At 35.2% G+C, this 12,592-nt stretch overlaps 1 protein-coding gene across 8 annotated transcripts in view; it reads left to right on the forward strand.

Annotated features, from left to right (window-relative positions):
• The window catches only part of SNX13 (sorting nexin 13), a 159,561-nt gene that overhangs the window by 86,959 nt on the left and 60,010 nt on the right, over positions 1 to 12,592 (forward strand). For all 8 annotated transcript variants that reach the window (XM_054559055.1, XM_054559053.2, XM_054559054.2 and 5 more), the window contains 3 exon segments: positions 3,945 to 4,083; positions 4,472 to 4,560; positions 9,218 to 9,317. In XM_054559055.1, the coding sequence (XP_054415030.1) occupies positions 3,945 to 4,083; positions 4,472 to 4,560; positions 9,218 to 9,317 (328 nt within the window).

Here is a 12,592-nt window from a genome sequence, read left to right on the forward strand (position 1 = left end):
CTGTCTTGGCTTTTGGTACATTTTCCTGGCTAAGCTTAGTCATTTTTAGCTTTTGATTGAAAATGAAAGATATGTGGCTCTTCCTTTTGCTTGAACACTTAAGAGTTCATTGTAGGGTTACTAATTGGTCTAACTTCAATGTTGTTGTGTCTCAGTTAATAGAGAGGCCCTACTAGAGGGAGAGAGATGGAGGAATGGTCAGTTGTGGAGCAGTCAGAATATACAAAACAATTTATCAATTAATTTTGTCATCTTAAATGAGGATTGTTTTGTAGTGCACCAAAACAATAATATCAAAGATCATTGATCACCATAGTAGATATAGTAATAATGAAAAAGTCTGAAATATCCTGAAAATTATTAAAATGTGACTTATGCACATGACATGGGCACATGTTGGAAAAATTATGCTGATAAGAGTTTCTGGACACAGGGTTGCTAGAAAACTTCAGATTGTTAAAAAAACACAGTATGAAGTGTCATAGTAAAGCACAGTGGAATTGTAACAAGGTATTCCTGTATTCTGTTTTATTATTTTAATGACTTTCTAGCTATTCCTTGTTCCTATAGCCATTATTATTTTAGTGGTTGCTCTAGGAATTAGTGTCCTCTTTAAGTTGTCATCATATGCCTAGAGGGCAGTACTTTATCACCTCATATGAAATATGAAGAACCTTGCTATAGCATAATTTTAATTAGCCCCCATCCTTTTTTCTTTTTCATTATGTATTTTACATCTGCATGCATAATTTACTCCACAGTGCTATGCTAATTGTTGCGTTAAACACCCTTTCTTAAAGAAATAAAGAACAGAAAAAAAATCTTTTACACTCATACATTTACTTAGTGTTTTCAGTACTCTTCATTCTTTTTTGTAGGTACAAATTTCAGTTTTGTTGTCATTTTTCTTCATTTTGAAGAACTTTCTTTAGGATTCTGTGTATTGCCAATTTTCTTTTCTTTTTTCTTTTTTTTGGAGATGGAGTCTCGCTCTGTCGCCCAGGCTGGAGTGCAGTGGCACGATTTCGGCTCACTGTAACCTCCACCTCCTGGGTTCAAGCAACTCTCTGCCTCAGCCTCCCAAGTAGCTGGGATTACAGGTGGCCGCCAGCATGCCTGGCTAATTTTTGTATTTTTAGTAGAGACGGGGTTTCACCATTTTGGCCAGGCTGGTCCTGAACTCCTGACCTTGTGATCCATCCGCCTCAGCCTCCCAAAGTGTTGGGATTACAGGCGTGAGCCACTGTGCCTGGCCTATTGCCAATTTTCTTGTGACAAATTATCTGAGCTTTTTATTCTCTGAAAATATTTTCATCTACTGCCAAGTTTGAAGGATATTACATTGATGTAGAATTGCTGTATTTTTTTTTTTAGTACTTTAAAAATTGTTTTATTTTCTTCTTGCCTCTATTGTTTCTAATTAGAAGTCAACTTCCACTGTATAATTGATCCCTTCTATGTAATGCATCTTTTTACATAGTCTTGTACTTTTACAGTATTCAGTTATTTGGCTTTTTGTTTAAAATAGATAACATCCGAAGTCTATTACCTTTTCATAGCCCACTCTTCCTGCTTTGCTTAGTTTAAATTTTATTTACAGTCATAGTTATTAATCCCTCCACAACATCCTGTACTTCTTTACCTCTTTAACTTTATTTGCTTATTGACACCACAACACTGGTTAAATCCAACATAACTGCTTCTCCATTCCTATTTTTAAGCAGGTGAATGTGGTTGATGAAAAAAAGAAACTTATACTGGTCTCATTTTAAATTCATGAGCACTAATCTGATTTGTGCCCTTATTCTTGCCTTGCAATCATTAAATTTTTCCTGTTATGTTACCTGGCCCACTCTTCTGACCAACTCTTTTATACTTCCTTCACTTTCATTTAACATTTTTTTCACATCTTTTCTCTTAGCTCATGACCATAGTTCTTCACTGAAAAATTGAGGAAATCGAAAGAGATGTTTCATAATATCCTGTTATCACATACATTCATAACTTGTATCTATGCATGTATATTTTATATTTTCTTCTGTTACTGTGGGTGAAATATCCATGTATCTAGCTAAAGCAAGTCCTTTATGTGTGCATTGTAACCGACTCCTTCTAGACAATTTCATTTTATTGCTTTGGCAATTTTACACTTTCTGTACCATCACATTTTCACTCTTTATATGATCATTCTTATTATCATATACCTTTGTCATTATCTCTCTCATTTTAAAAAGAAGATGAAAGAAATCGTTGATCTTACATTCCATTTTAGGCAGTACTCTTTACTCCTGCTTATTTTTTTTACAGCAAAACTTTATAAGAGGGTTGACTGTTGGCTGTCTACATTTTCTCTCTTCTCTTTCTTTCTTGAACTCCTCCAATAAACTTTTACAAGTCAAAGAGAATAATCCCCATTGTTATGGTCAATTCTTAGATTCCTTATTTTTGTTTTACACCTATATGAAATGCTTGACACAGTTTATCCTCTTTTCCCCTCTTCTCCCCTCCCCTCTCTTTTTTTCTTTTCTTTTCTTTTTGAGATGGAATCTCGCTCTGGCGCCCAACCTGGAGTACAGTGGCACGATCTCAGCTCACTTCAACCTCCACCTCCTGGGCTCAAGCGATTATCTCGCCTTAGCCTTCCAAGTAGCTGGGATTACAGGCACCTGCCACCACGCCCAGCTAATTTTTGTATTTTTAGTAGAGACGGGGTTTCACCATGTTGGCCAGGCTGGTCTCGAACTCCTGAATTCAGGTGATCCGCCCGCCTTGGCCTACCACAGTGCTGCGATTACAAGCACTGCACCCGGCCGTCATTTTCTTTTTTAAAACACTTCTGTACTTGGCTTGTTAGAACACCAAAGTTTGTTGATTTTTTTTTTCTACGTTTTTGGCCTTTCTCAGTCTTTTTGCTGTGTAAGTAAATCTTCTGAGTATCTGTCCTTAGATCTCTTCTTTTTTCACTCTACCCTCATTCTCTTGATTATTCCCATCCATGTTCATGATTTTAAGTGTCATCTCCATGTCAATGACTTTAAAATGCATATTTCTGTGTAGTCTTCCTTTCTGAACTCTTGTCCATCATATTCAAAAGAATACGAATGGCCGTTTTTATATTTAATGGGATCTCACACTTAATTTTGCCAAAAACACCCTCATAATATTTTGCCTTCCCCCATCCCCCCCGGCAAATGCTGCATCTCTTAATTTTTTTCTCCATCTTGTTTAGTGGTAACTCCACTATTCCAGTTGTCAGGCCAACGGTGTTGTTAGTGTAGTTCTGTGTTCTCTTTATTTCATGGCCATATCTGATTTATCAGCAAATTCTTTTGGCATTGTCTTTACAAAACCCATCTTACCAGAAAACATTCTATAAAACACTTTGTACCACACCACCGCTGTCACCACCCTGCTCCCTGACTATATTATCTTTCACTTGTATTGTTAACTGGTCTTTTTTTCTGATTTTGGCTCTGCCTTTATTCTGTTTTTATACAGCAACACAGTGGTTGTGTTATATTTTAGGTTAGAGAGTGTTACTCTTCTGTTTAAACCTTCCAGTATAACTTCTGACTTGCTTCAGAGTGAAAGCTAAAACCTTTATACTATAACAGAAGATTTGCCCTCCATTGCTGCTGACCATATCTTTTGCTCAGCTTGTCTTTGGTTTAGTTCCAGTCATCATGGCTTCTTTGCTATCATCAAATATTGTGAGCATGTTCCTATTGCTACAGTTTCAAACATGCTGTATAATACTTACTTTATTTTATTTGCAGTCTAAGACCCATTGGAATATAGGTGCCCAAATACAGAACTTTTTTCTTTTTGTTGTAAGCACTGAGTATGTAGCAAATTGTCCTAGCACATAGTAGGCACTCAAGATTCAGTTTTCCTTTTCATAAGTGAGTTCCTCTCCCACCTGTTTTTCTTAAACTTGTTTTCAGATCCGTGATTCTAACTGCAACTATGAGGCCTTTATGAACATTATTAAATTGAGTGACAATATTGGAGAGCTAGAAGCAGTCAGAGATAAGGCAGCAGAAGAATTACAGTATCTTAGATCTCTAGATACAGCTGGTGATGGTAAGTAATGTATTTAATTTAAAATATTTTTTTGAAGTATTATTATATCTTCAAAACTTTGGTTAATTTACCCAAATGTCATTTTCTGCTATTAATGGTTTCACCTTAATTAAATCTTCCTTATTAGGTTAACATGTGCTTAGTTAGAGTAAAAGCATTATTTTCAGAATGTGAGAATGTGATTATTGTAATTATCCCTAAAGTGAAGGTAATTGGCATGGTTTACTTTTAATTAAATAATTTCACTGTATAATTTCAGATGGTTTCTTTTATTGAATAAAACAATTGCTATATTATTGGTTATTTTGTTAAATTACAGTAAGTGCATGTTTAAAGTATTTCATAAATAACATTACCACTTTCTAGTTCATGATTTCTTTGCTTTTAGATATCAACACTATCAAAAATCAAATAAATAGCTTACTATTCGTAAAGAAGGTATGTGACTCAAGAATACAGCGATTGCAGTCAGGCAAAGTAAGTAAAGTACTTTTGAATTAACGTTTAGTTATAAATACTTTATAGGGATTAAAATGCACAGTAAAGGACAAAAAGTAGGACATTTACCAGTGCAGCACTTTACAAGAGGACTTTAAAAAGAGTTTTCTCTTTTACAATGTGATATAAATATTTGTTAAAACATGCCAAAAAGTTTAACTAAAACACTGCCTGAAAAATGTTAAAGTAATTGAAGATTTTATTTTATTCCTTGATTTATTTATGCATTTACTTGTGTATCATTTGTTTATTCAAAATTTACGTTTATTCAATTTTGTGAGTTGGGTACTTTTTAGAAGAGCCAAGTAGACAGGCTTTTCATGGAGTTTACATTTTAGTTGCAGAGTCAGGAAATAAACCAATAAGCAAATTGATGCATAATATCAGGTGGTGATATCTACTGCAAAAAACAGTAATAAAGCAAAGTAGCATATAGAGAATGTCTTGGACTGGTTTAGGTAGGTTCCAAGAGGTTCGATGACACTTGATCATAGTGAGATCTAAATAACATGAGGCAGTTAGTCTTGTGATGTATTTTTGTTTGCCTTTGAAGTATCTATCTTACAGGCAGTCATGAGAGCAAATGCAGGGGCACTAAAGTAAGAATGTCCTTGGTTAATTGGAGGAGGTCGTTGTGATTGGTATGGAATGAATGAGCTATTGTGCTAGGAATGAAGTCATAGAAGAACCGGGGAGTTAGATCTTACATGGTCGTATATGGTCTTAGTGGCCGTAGTAAGAATTTTATTTTATTCTAATTATGATGAAAATCAATTGGAGATTTGCCCTGGCAAGTGACATTACCTGACTTATGAGCTAAAAATTAAAATTATTATCTTTACTCTTTGTGGAGAATAGACACAAAGTGTGAGATGATAGGGGTAAGAATGGAAACTGAGAGATTATTTGCAATACTCCTGATTTAAAACTAGATAAGAGATGTCTATGGAGGTTGTGAGAAGCGATTAGAGACTGGATATAGTGCTAATAGGATTTTCTTAATGGAGTGAATATGGGGTGAGAAAGAAAAAAAATAACTCAAGGATATTTCAGGGTATTTTGGTTTGAGCAACTGTATAAATAGTCATGCCGTTTACTGAATTGGGTAACACTGAGAGAGGAGGAAGTTTGGAAAAGAGAATTGAGTTTTGGGTATTTTAATTTGAGATCCCTGTTTGACATTCAAGTAGACATGTTAATTGGTAATCTTGAGTTCTAAGGAAAAGTTAGTGATGGAGATGAATTTTGTAAATCCTCAGAATTATCAGATGTTTAATGTTGAGAGACTGGATGATGTTATCTAAAAGAGTGTGTGTAAGTAGGAATGCACTGGTGACTTGGTCCTACTACACTTCAGTGAACAGAGTTTAAGACAAAGTAAAGAATCTAGCTAAAGAAACAGAGTAAATAGCCAGTGAGATTGCAGGAAAACCTGAGCATGTGATATTGAAGCAGGGTATTTCCCTGACCCCTTCGCAGGACTTGCAGCAGGGGTGTCTTGTTTACTACTCAGCCTGCCGTTCTCAACTCTTTGTGGTGGGGAGCGCGCAAGCGAACCAATGGGAACTTGAGTGGAGTGCTAGAACCAGCCTGCCACTTCGGCACTGGTGGGATCAAACTCCACTCACTCGGACCCACTGTATTCCACCCCTCGCGAGAGGGAGCACACAGGTGAGTGGGTGGAGGAACTGGCCAGAAGCATTAGCACTGGCAAGAGCAAACTCTGTTCAGGCCCTACAGCTGTCCCAAAGCCCTAGAAGGTGTGTTACAGTGCTCTCTTAGCTCTGCTATCTGTGGATGGCTTAAGGGTTAACAGCTCAGTGGACCATTTGCCTTTTTGCATGAGGCGGCTGCCCTTCACCGGTGAGGGCACAGGGCCAGTGTGACAGCCTTTTGTGTGCACACTCATGGCTTCTGAGCTCTTATTTGGCGTCCAGGAAAAATGAAGTCGCATGAATGAATTGAAAGATGGTAAATGCTGGAGATTTTATGGCCAATGAAAGTGGTTCTCAGCGGGAAGGGGAGCTGAAAAGGGGAATGGGGCGGGTAGGTAATCTTCCCCTGAAGTCCGGCTGTCTCCATTTGGATTCTTTCTGAAGTTATGCCATCAAGCTGTCCCTCTGAAGTTGAGCCGCTTCTCTCCAACATCCAGCCGTAGTCCTGGCTACCAGCTGAGTAGCCTGGCTACCAGCTCAGTTTTTTATAGGCACAGGATGGGGTGGTATGTGGCCATGGGTAGTTTAGGAAAAGGCAACATTTGAGCAGGAAAACAGGGATATAAGTTTTCATTTAGGGCTGTGGGCTCAGGCTTTTTGGCTTGAGTGGGTGGTATTTCACCAGGGACCACCCTTTTCTGCCTAGAATTTTGTGCCCCCTGTCCCTAACAATATCTCAGAAGCCAAATGTTAAAAGTGTTTATAGAAGGGAAAGAAGAGGTGTATCAAAGGATAACATGGAGAAAGACGAAGACTGAGAATTGGCCATTGGACTTACTACCTTCTGGATTATTGGTGATCTGATGAGAGCATTTTTTGTGGAGTAGTGGAGAAAAATCTTAATTGGAGTTTGTCCATGAGAGAATGGGAAGAGGTAAATTAGAAACAGTAATGATAGTTGCTCTTTAGAGAAGTTTTGCCCTAAAGGAGAGCAGAGATTTGGGGCTTTAAAGCAGGAAAAAGCATTTCTTAAATACCCTTAGGTTTTTCATGAGGTCACATTTTTGCTGTGGTTTTCTGTTTTGAAAATTTATTTATGACTCTCTGGTCTTATAATTTTACAGTGTATTTAAATTCCTTAAGGAATAGAAGAATTATTTCTAAAAACCGTGGTGGCATATGCCTGTAATCCCAGCTACTCTGGAGGCTGAGGCAGGAGAATCGCTTGAACCCAGGAGGCGGAGGTTGCAGTGAGCCGAGATCGCACCATTGCACTCCAGCCTGGGCAACAAGAGCCACACTACGTCTCAAAAAAAACACAAAAAACAAAAAAACCCCTTAAATTTAGTTTTCTAGGTGAATTATAACTTAAGAAACATTACTTGAGGCCCATATTTGTTGTGTGTGTGTGTGTGTGTGTGTGTGTGTGTGTGTGTGTGTACCTTTGTTTCTGTTAACTTTATTTTAAAACTAGTTTATATACTCGTGCAAATGAGCATAGAGGAAAGATACGGTTTCACTTGTGCTTTTCTTTAATTACTTCCTTATCTAGATCTCAGAGGTAGTGATCTTTCAGCGTCATTACTCAGTGTATTTACCCAGGCACTTTTTGATATTGAATCCTTTTAAAATTTAGATATTTTGTTTCCAAGCCTGTCAATTCCATTTTGAATACAAGCTTTATTTTTTAATGAGCTCAGATCATACAGTGTTTTCCTTTGTAAGTAAACTCAGAGTCCCCACGGATTTGCAGTTATATAGCCATGTTACTTATCTTGAAATCTTAGAAACCTTTATCCTCAGCGAATTTTCCTTCCCATCCTGTATCTGTGGAGCCGCTGCTGGGCAGGAGAAAGAGGTGATACAATTTGAAGAAGGGAGACTTAGTAGGAATCATGTGCTGCCTCTAGATTGCTCTCTACCAGACATTTAAAGTCAGTTAGCTGTTATTATTCAGTACTTATATGAAGGAAAATACAAATTATAGAGATGGATTTGTTTTTTTTTTAAATTCTCTGCATTTTCCTTTATTTACCACCTATGCTTAATTTAGTATATGCCTCTGAATATGGCAGCCTACTTCATTTGCAGTAAACCTGCTTATCTTTCTTTTTTAAATAGAGCGTTCTGAAATATGGATTTGGGAATATAGAGAAGCCAGTGAAAATAAATAATTCATAGAAACATCATGGCTCTTACTGGAAAGGGCAGCAGCATTTGAAAACATGTAGTCATACTTACCGGCTTTGTGACTTAATAGGCAACCTTTTTCATCTTCGTTTTCCTTGTTTGTTAAGTAGACGTGGTGATACATATCCAACAGGATTGCTGTGCAGATTAAATGAAGTAATATGTGTAATGTAACTAGCCCAGTGCCTGATACGTAGATGCCCTTTAAATTTTGGACACAATTTTTCACTTTTTTTTTTTCATATGTAGATTGTTTCCTTGCTCTGTGACTTTAAAAAGTATGTCTGAAATTCACTGTTTAGAGAGTCTGGAAAAAAAACATATTTTCTCTAATAATTAGAGATTTGACTGAGTTAGGAGCAAAATTACTCTTTAGGAATATTTTGTTTTCCTAGTAGTAAATAGACTTTATACATGAAAATGTTGAGTTTTTAAAATTCTTGCATATATTAAATATTTCCTTCACCCTTTTAACCTTTGGAATGTTCATTTTCATTTGGAATATATAGAGATAGAGAATAATTGAAAATATAGTGATTTCTATTTATTTTATATTGAAAGAATTGAATGCTATTATTTTTAATATATTAATATTTTTAATTTGCTAAGCAACTCTTAACTAGGAATTTAAATTCACAGAATGTATATCTATTGGGAAACAACATGCATGAGAAGGGAAAAACTTCATCTTTACTCCATTTTAGCTTGATTTTTTTCCTTATATTTATGTAAACATCTTTAACAATGAATGATTAGATAAAATATTAACTTATATTCACTTTTGCCCGTAGGAAATAAATACTGTGAAACTTGCAGCAAACTTTGGGAAACTTTGCACAGTCCCCCTGGACAGCATTCTTGTAGACAATGTTGCACTACAATTTTTTATGGGTAGGTAGATCAATTCTATTTAAATGATATAGCCATTGAATTTCTTTTTTGATTTTTTATTGTGGTAAAATACACATAAAATTTAGTATCTCAACTACTTTTAAGTGTATATTTCAGTGATATTAAATGTATTCATGATGTTGTACAGAGTCTCCAGAACTATTTTTATCTTCCAAAACTGAAACTCTACTCATTAAAAACCAACTCTCTCCATTCCCCACACCCTCAACCCCTGCAGCCATCATTCTGCTTTCTGTCTCTATGATTTTGACTACTCCTAAGTACCTCACGTAGGTGGAATTGTACAATATTTGCCTTTTTGTGGCTGGCTTACTCACTTAACATGGATATGCCCTCAGGTTTTATCCATGTTATAGCATATGTGAGTATTTCCTTCCTTTTTAATGCTGAATAATATTCATGTGTGTGTGTGTGTACACACGCACACACTTGCTTCTTCCCTTACCTCTTCTCCCCTCCCTCCACTTTTCCTAATTTCTCTGCCTAGTACTTCCAGTACTACGTTGAAACGAAGTGGCAAACACAGGCATCTTTGTCTTGTTCCTGATCTTAATCTTTGTCTTGTTCCTGATCTTAATCTTTGTCTTGTTCCTGATCTTAAACAAAAGTATTCTGTCTTTAAGCATTGAGTATATTATTCACTGTGGGCTTTTTCAGATACAGCTTTTATTATTTTGAGATAGTAGCCTTCTGTTCCTAGTTTATTGAGTGTTTTTGTCATGAAAGTGTGTTGCATTTTGTGATATGCTTTTTGGGCATCAAGATGTGGTGTTTATCCTTCATTCTGTTGTACTGTATTAGACTGATTTTTTTTTTTGCATGTTCAACCGTCTTTGGATTCCAGGAATATATGCCACCTTAGTTATGGTGTATGATTTCTTTAATATGCTGCTGAATTTGTTTTGCTAGTATTTTATGGAGGATTTTTACATCTATATTTATAAGGAACATTGGTCTGTAGTTTTCTTGTACACTCTATCTGGTTCTGTTTTCAGGATAATGCTGGCCTCATAGAACGAGTTAGGAAGTGTTTCCTGTTTAATTTTTTGGAAAAATTTAAAAAGGATTGGTGTTACTTTTCTTTAAATGTTTGATAGAATTCACCAGTAAAGCTATTCAGGTCCAGGTCTTTTCTTTATTGAGGATTTTTGGTTACTGATTCATTCTCCTTACTACCTATCAGTCTCCTCAGATTTTCAATTTCTTCATGATTTAGTTTTGGTAGATTTTCTGTTTCTAGGAATTTTTCCATTTCTACTAGGATATCCGATTTATTGGCATACAGTTGTTCATAGTACTTTTAGTTTTGTAGAGTCATTAGTAATATCCCCACTTTCACTTCCGATTTTAGTAATTTGAGTCTTTTCTCTTTTTGTTCTCCTAGATAAATGTTTGTCAATTTTGTCACTCTTTTCAAAGAATCAACTATTGCTTTCATTGACTTTTACCATTGTTTTTCTGTTCTCTCTTTTGTTTATCTCTGCTCTAATCTTTACTATTTCCTTCCTTCTGCTAGCTTTGGGTTTAATTTGTTCTTTTTCTGTTGCCTTATGTTGTAAAGTTAGAAAGCTTTACAACATAAGGAAAGATGATTTGAGATTTTCCTTTTTGCTGTGTCCCATTAGTTTGGTATGTTATGTTTGTTTTTTAATTAATCTTTATGTATTTTCTAATTTCTCTTGTGATTTCTTCTTTGATCCATTGGTTGTGTGAGTGTGTTTTCATGTTTTCAGAGGATAAGTAGGGTAAATAAAAAGTGTGTTGTTTGATTTCCAAAAATATATGAGTTTTCCAGTTTTAATTTTGTTATTGATTTATAATTTTATCCCATTGTAGTTGGAGAAGATACTTTGCATGATACCCATTTTTAAAAACTTTACAAGACTCAATTTGTGGCCCACTGTATGGTCTGTTTAGAAAATATTCCATGTGTACCTGAGAAGAAGCTGTATGCTGTTGTTGGGAAGTGTTCTGTATGTTTGTTAAATCTACCTGGTATATTGTGTTAAGTCCTCTATTTCTATACTTATCTTCTGTCTGGGTCTATCCGTTACTGAGAGCGGGGCATTGAAATCTCCAACTATTATTGTGGCACTGTCTCTTTTTCCCTTCAAATCTGTCTGTGTTTGCTTCATATATTTTGGTGATCTGTTAATAGGTATGTAACTGTTTATAATTGTTGTATCATTTTGTTATGCTGAATCTTTTATTAATATATAATGACCTTATTTACATCTTAACCATTTTTGATTTAAAGTCTATTTTACCTAATACTAGTATAGCCTCCCCTGCTCTATTTTGGTTACTGTTTGCATGTGATGTGATTTTTCATCCATTCACTTTCAATTTATTTATGTCTTTGTATCTAAAGTCTTTGTAGACAGTATATCATTGGATTGATTTTTTTAATCCATTCTGCCAGTCTCTGTCTTTTGATTAGAAAGTTTAATCAATTTACATGTAAAGTAATTATTTATAAGGAAAGAGTTCTGTCATCTTGTTATTTGTTTTCTACATGCTTTATGTCTTTTTTGATAGTCATTTTCTACATAACTGACTTCTTTTGTATTTAGTTGATTTTTTTGTAGTGACATGTTTAAATTTCTTTCTCATTCCTCTTATGTATATTATGTAGCCATTTTCTTTGTGGTTACTATGGGGATTACATGTAACATCCTAAATTTATAACACTGTAATTTGAAATTATGTCAGCTTAATTTCAAATGTATTCAAAACTTTGCTCCTTTACAGCTCTGTCACCTTCCCTCTTTTGATGATGTCACAAAACTAAGTCTTTACAAATTGTGTGTTCAAAATATGAACTAATAGTTCTTTTAAATGAGTTACTTTTGCAAATGATGTAGAAACCAGGATGTGCAGTAACAAAGTATATTTCTGGCTTTCAGACTGATAGTTGATTTTTTAAAAAATTGTATTTGTCTTTCCAGTCACATAGAAAACAAAAAATAGAGTTACAAATCATTGTAATAATACTAGCTTTTATAATTGCCCATATTTTTATTTTTACTGAGATATTTATTTCTTCATATGATTTCAAGGTACTAAGTTACTATCTAGGGTCCTTTAGTTTAATTTACCCTTCAGCACATTTTGCAAGGCAGGTCTTATGGTAAGATGCTTCCTTTGCTTTTGTTTATCTGGGAATCCTTACTTCTCTCTCATTGTGAAGTATAGTTTTGCCAGATATAGGAACTTGGTTGACAGTATTTTTCTTTTAGCACTTTGAATATCAC

This window comes from Pongo abelii, chromosome 6 (genome assembly GCF_028885655.2).
Source record: "Pongo abelii isolate AG06213 chromosome 6, NHGRI_mPonAbe1-v2.0_pri, whole genome shotgun sequence".
Lineage (NCBI taxonomy): Eukaryota > Metazoa > Chordata > Mammalia > Primates > Hominidae > Pongo > Pongo abelii.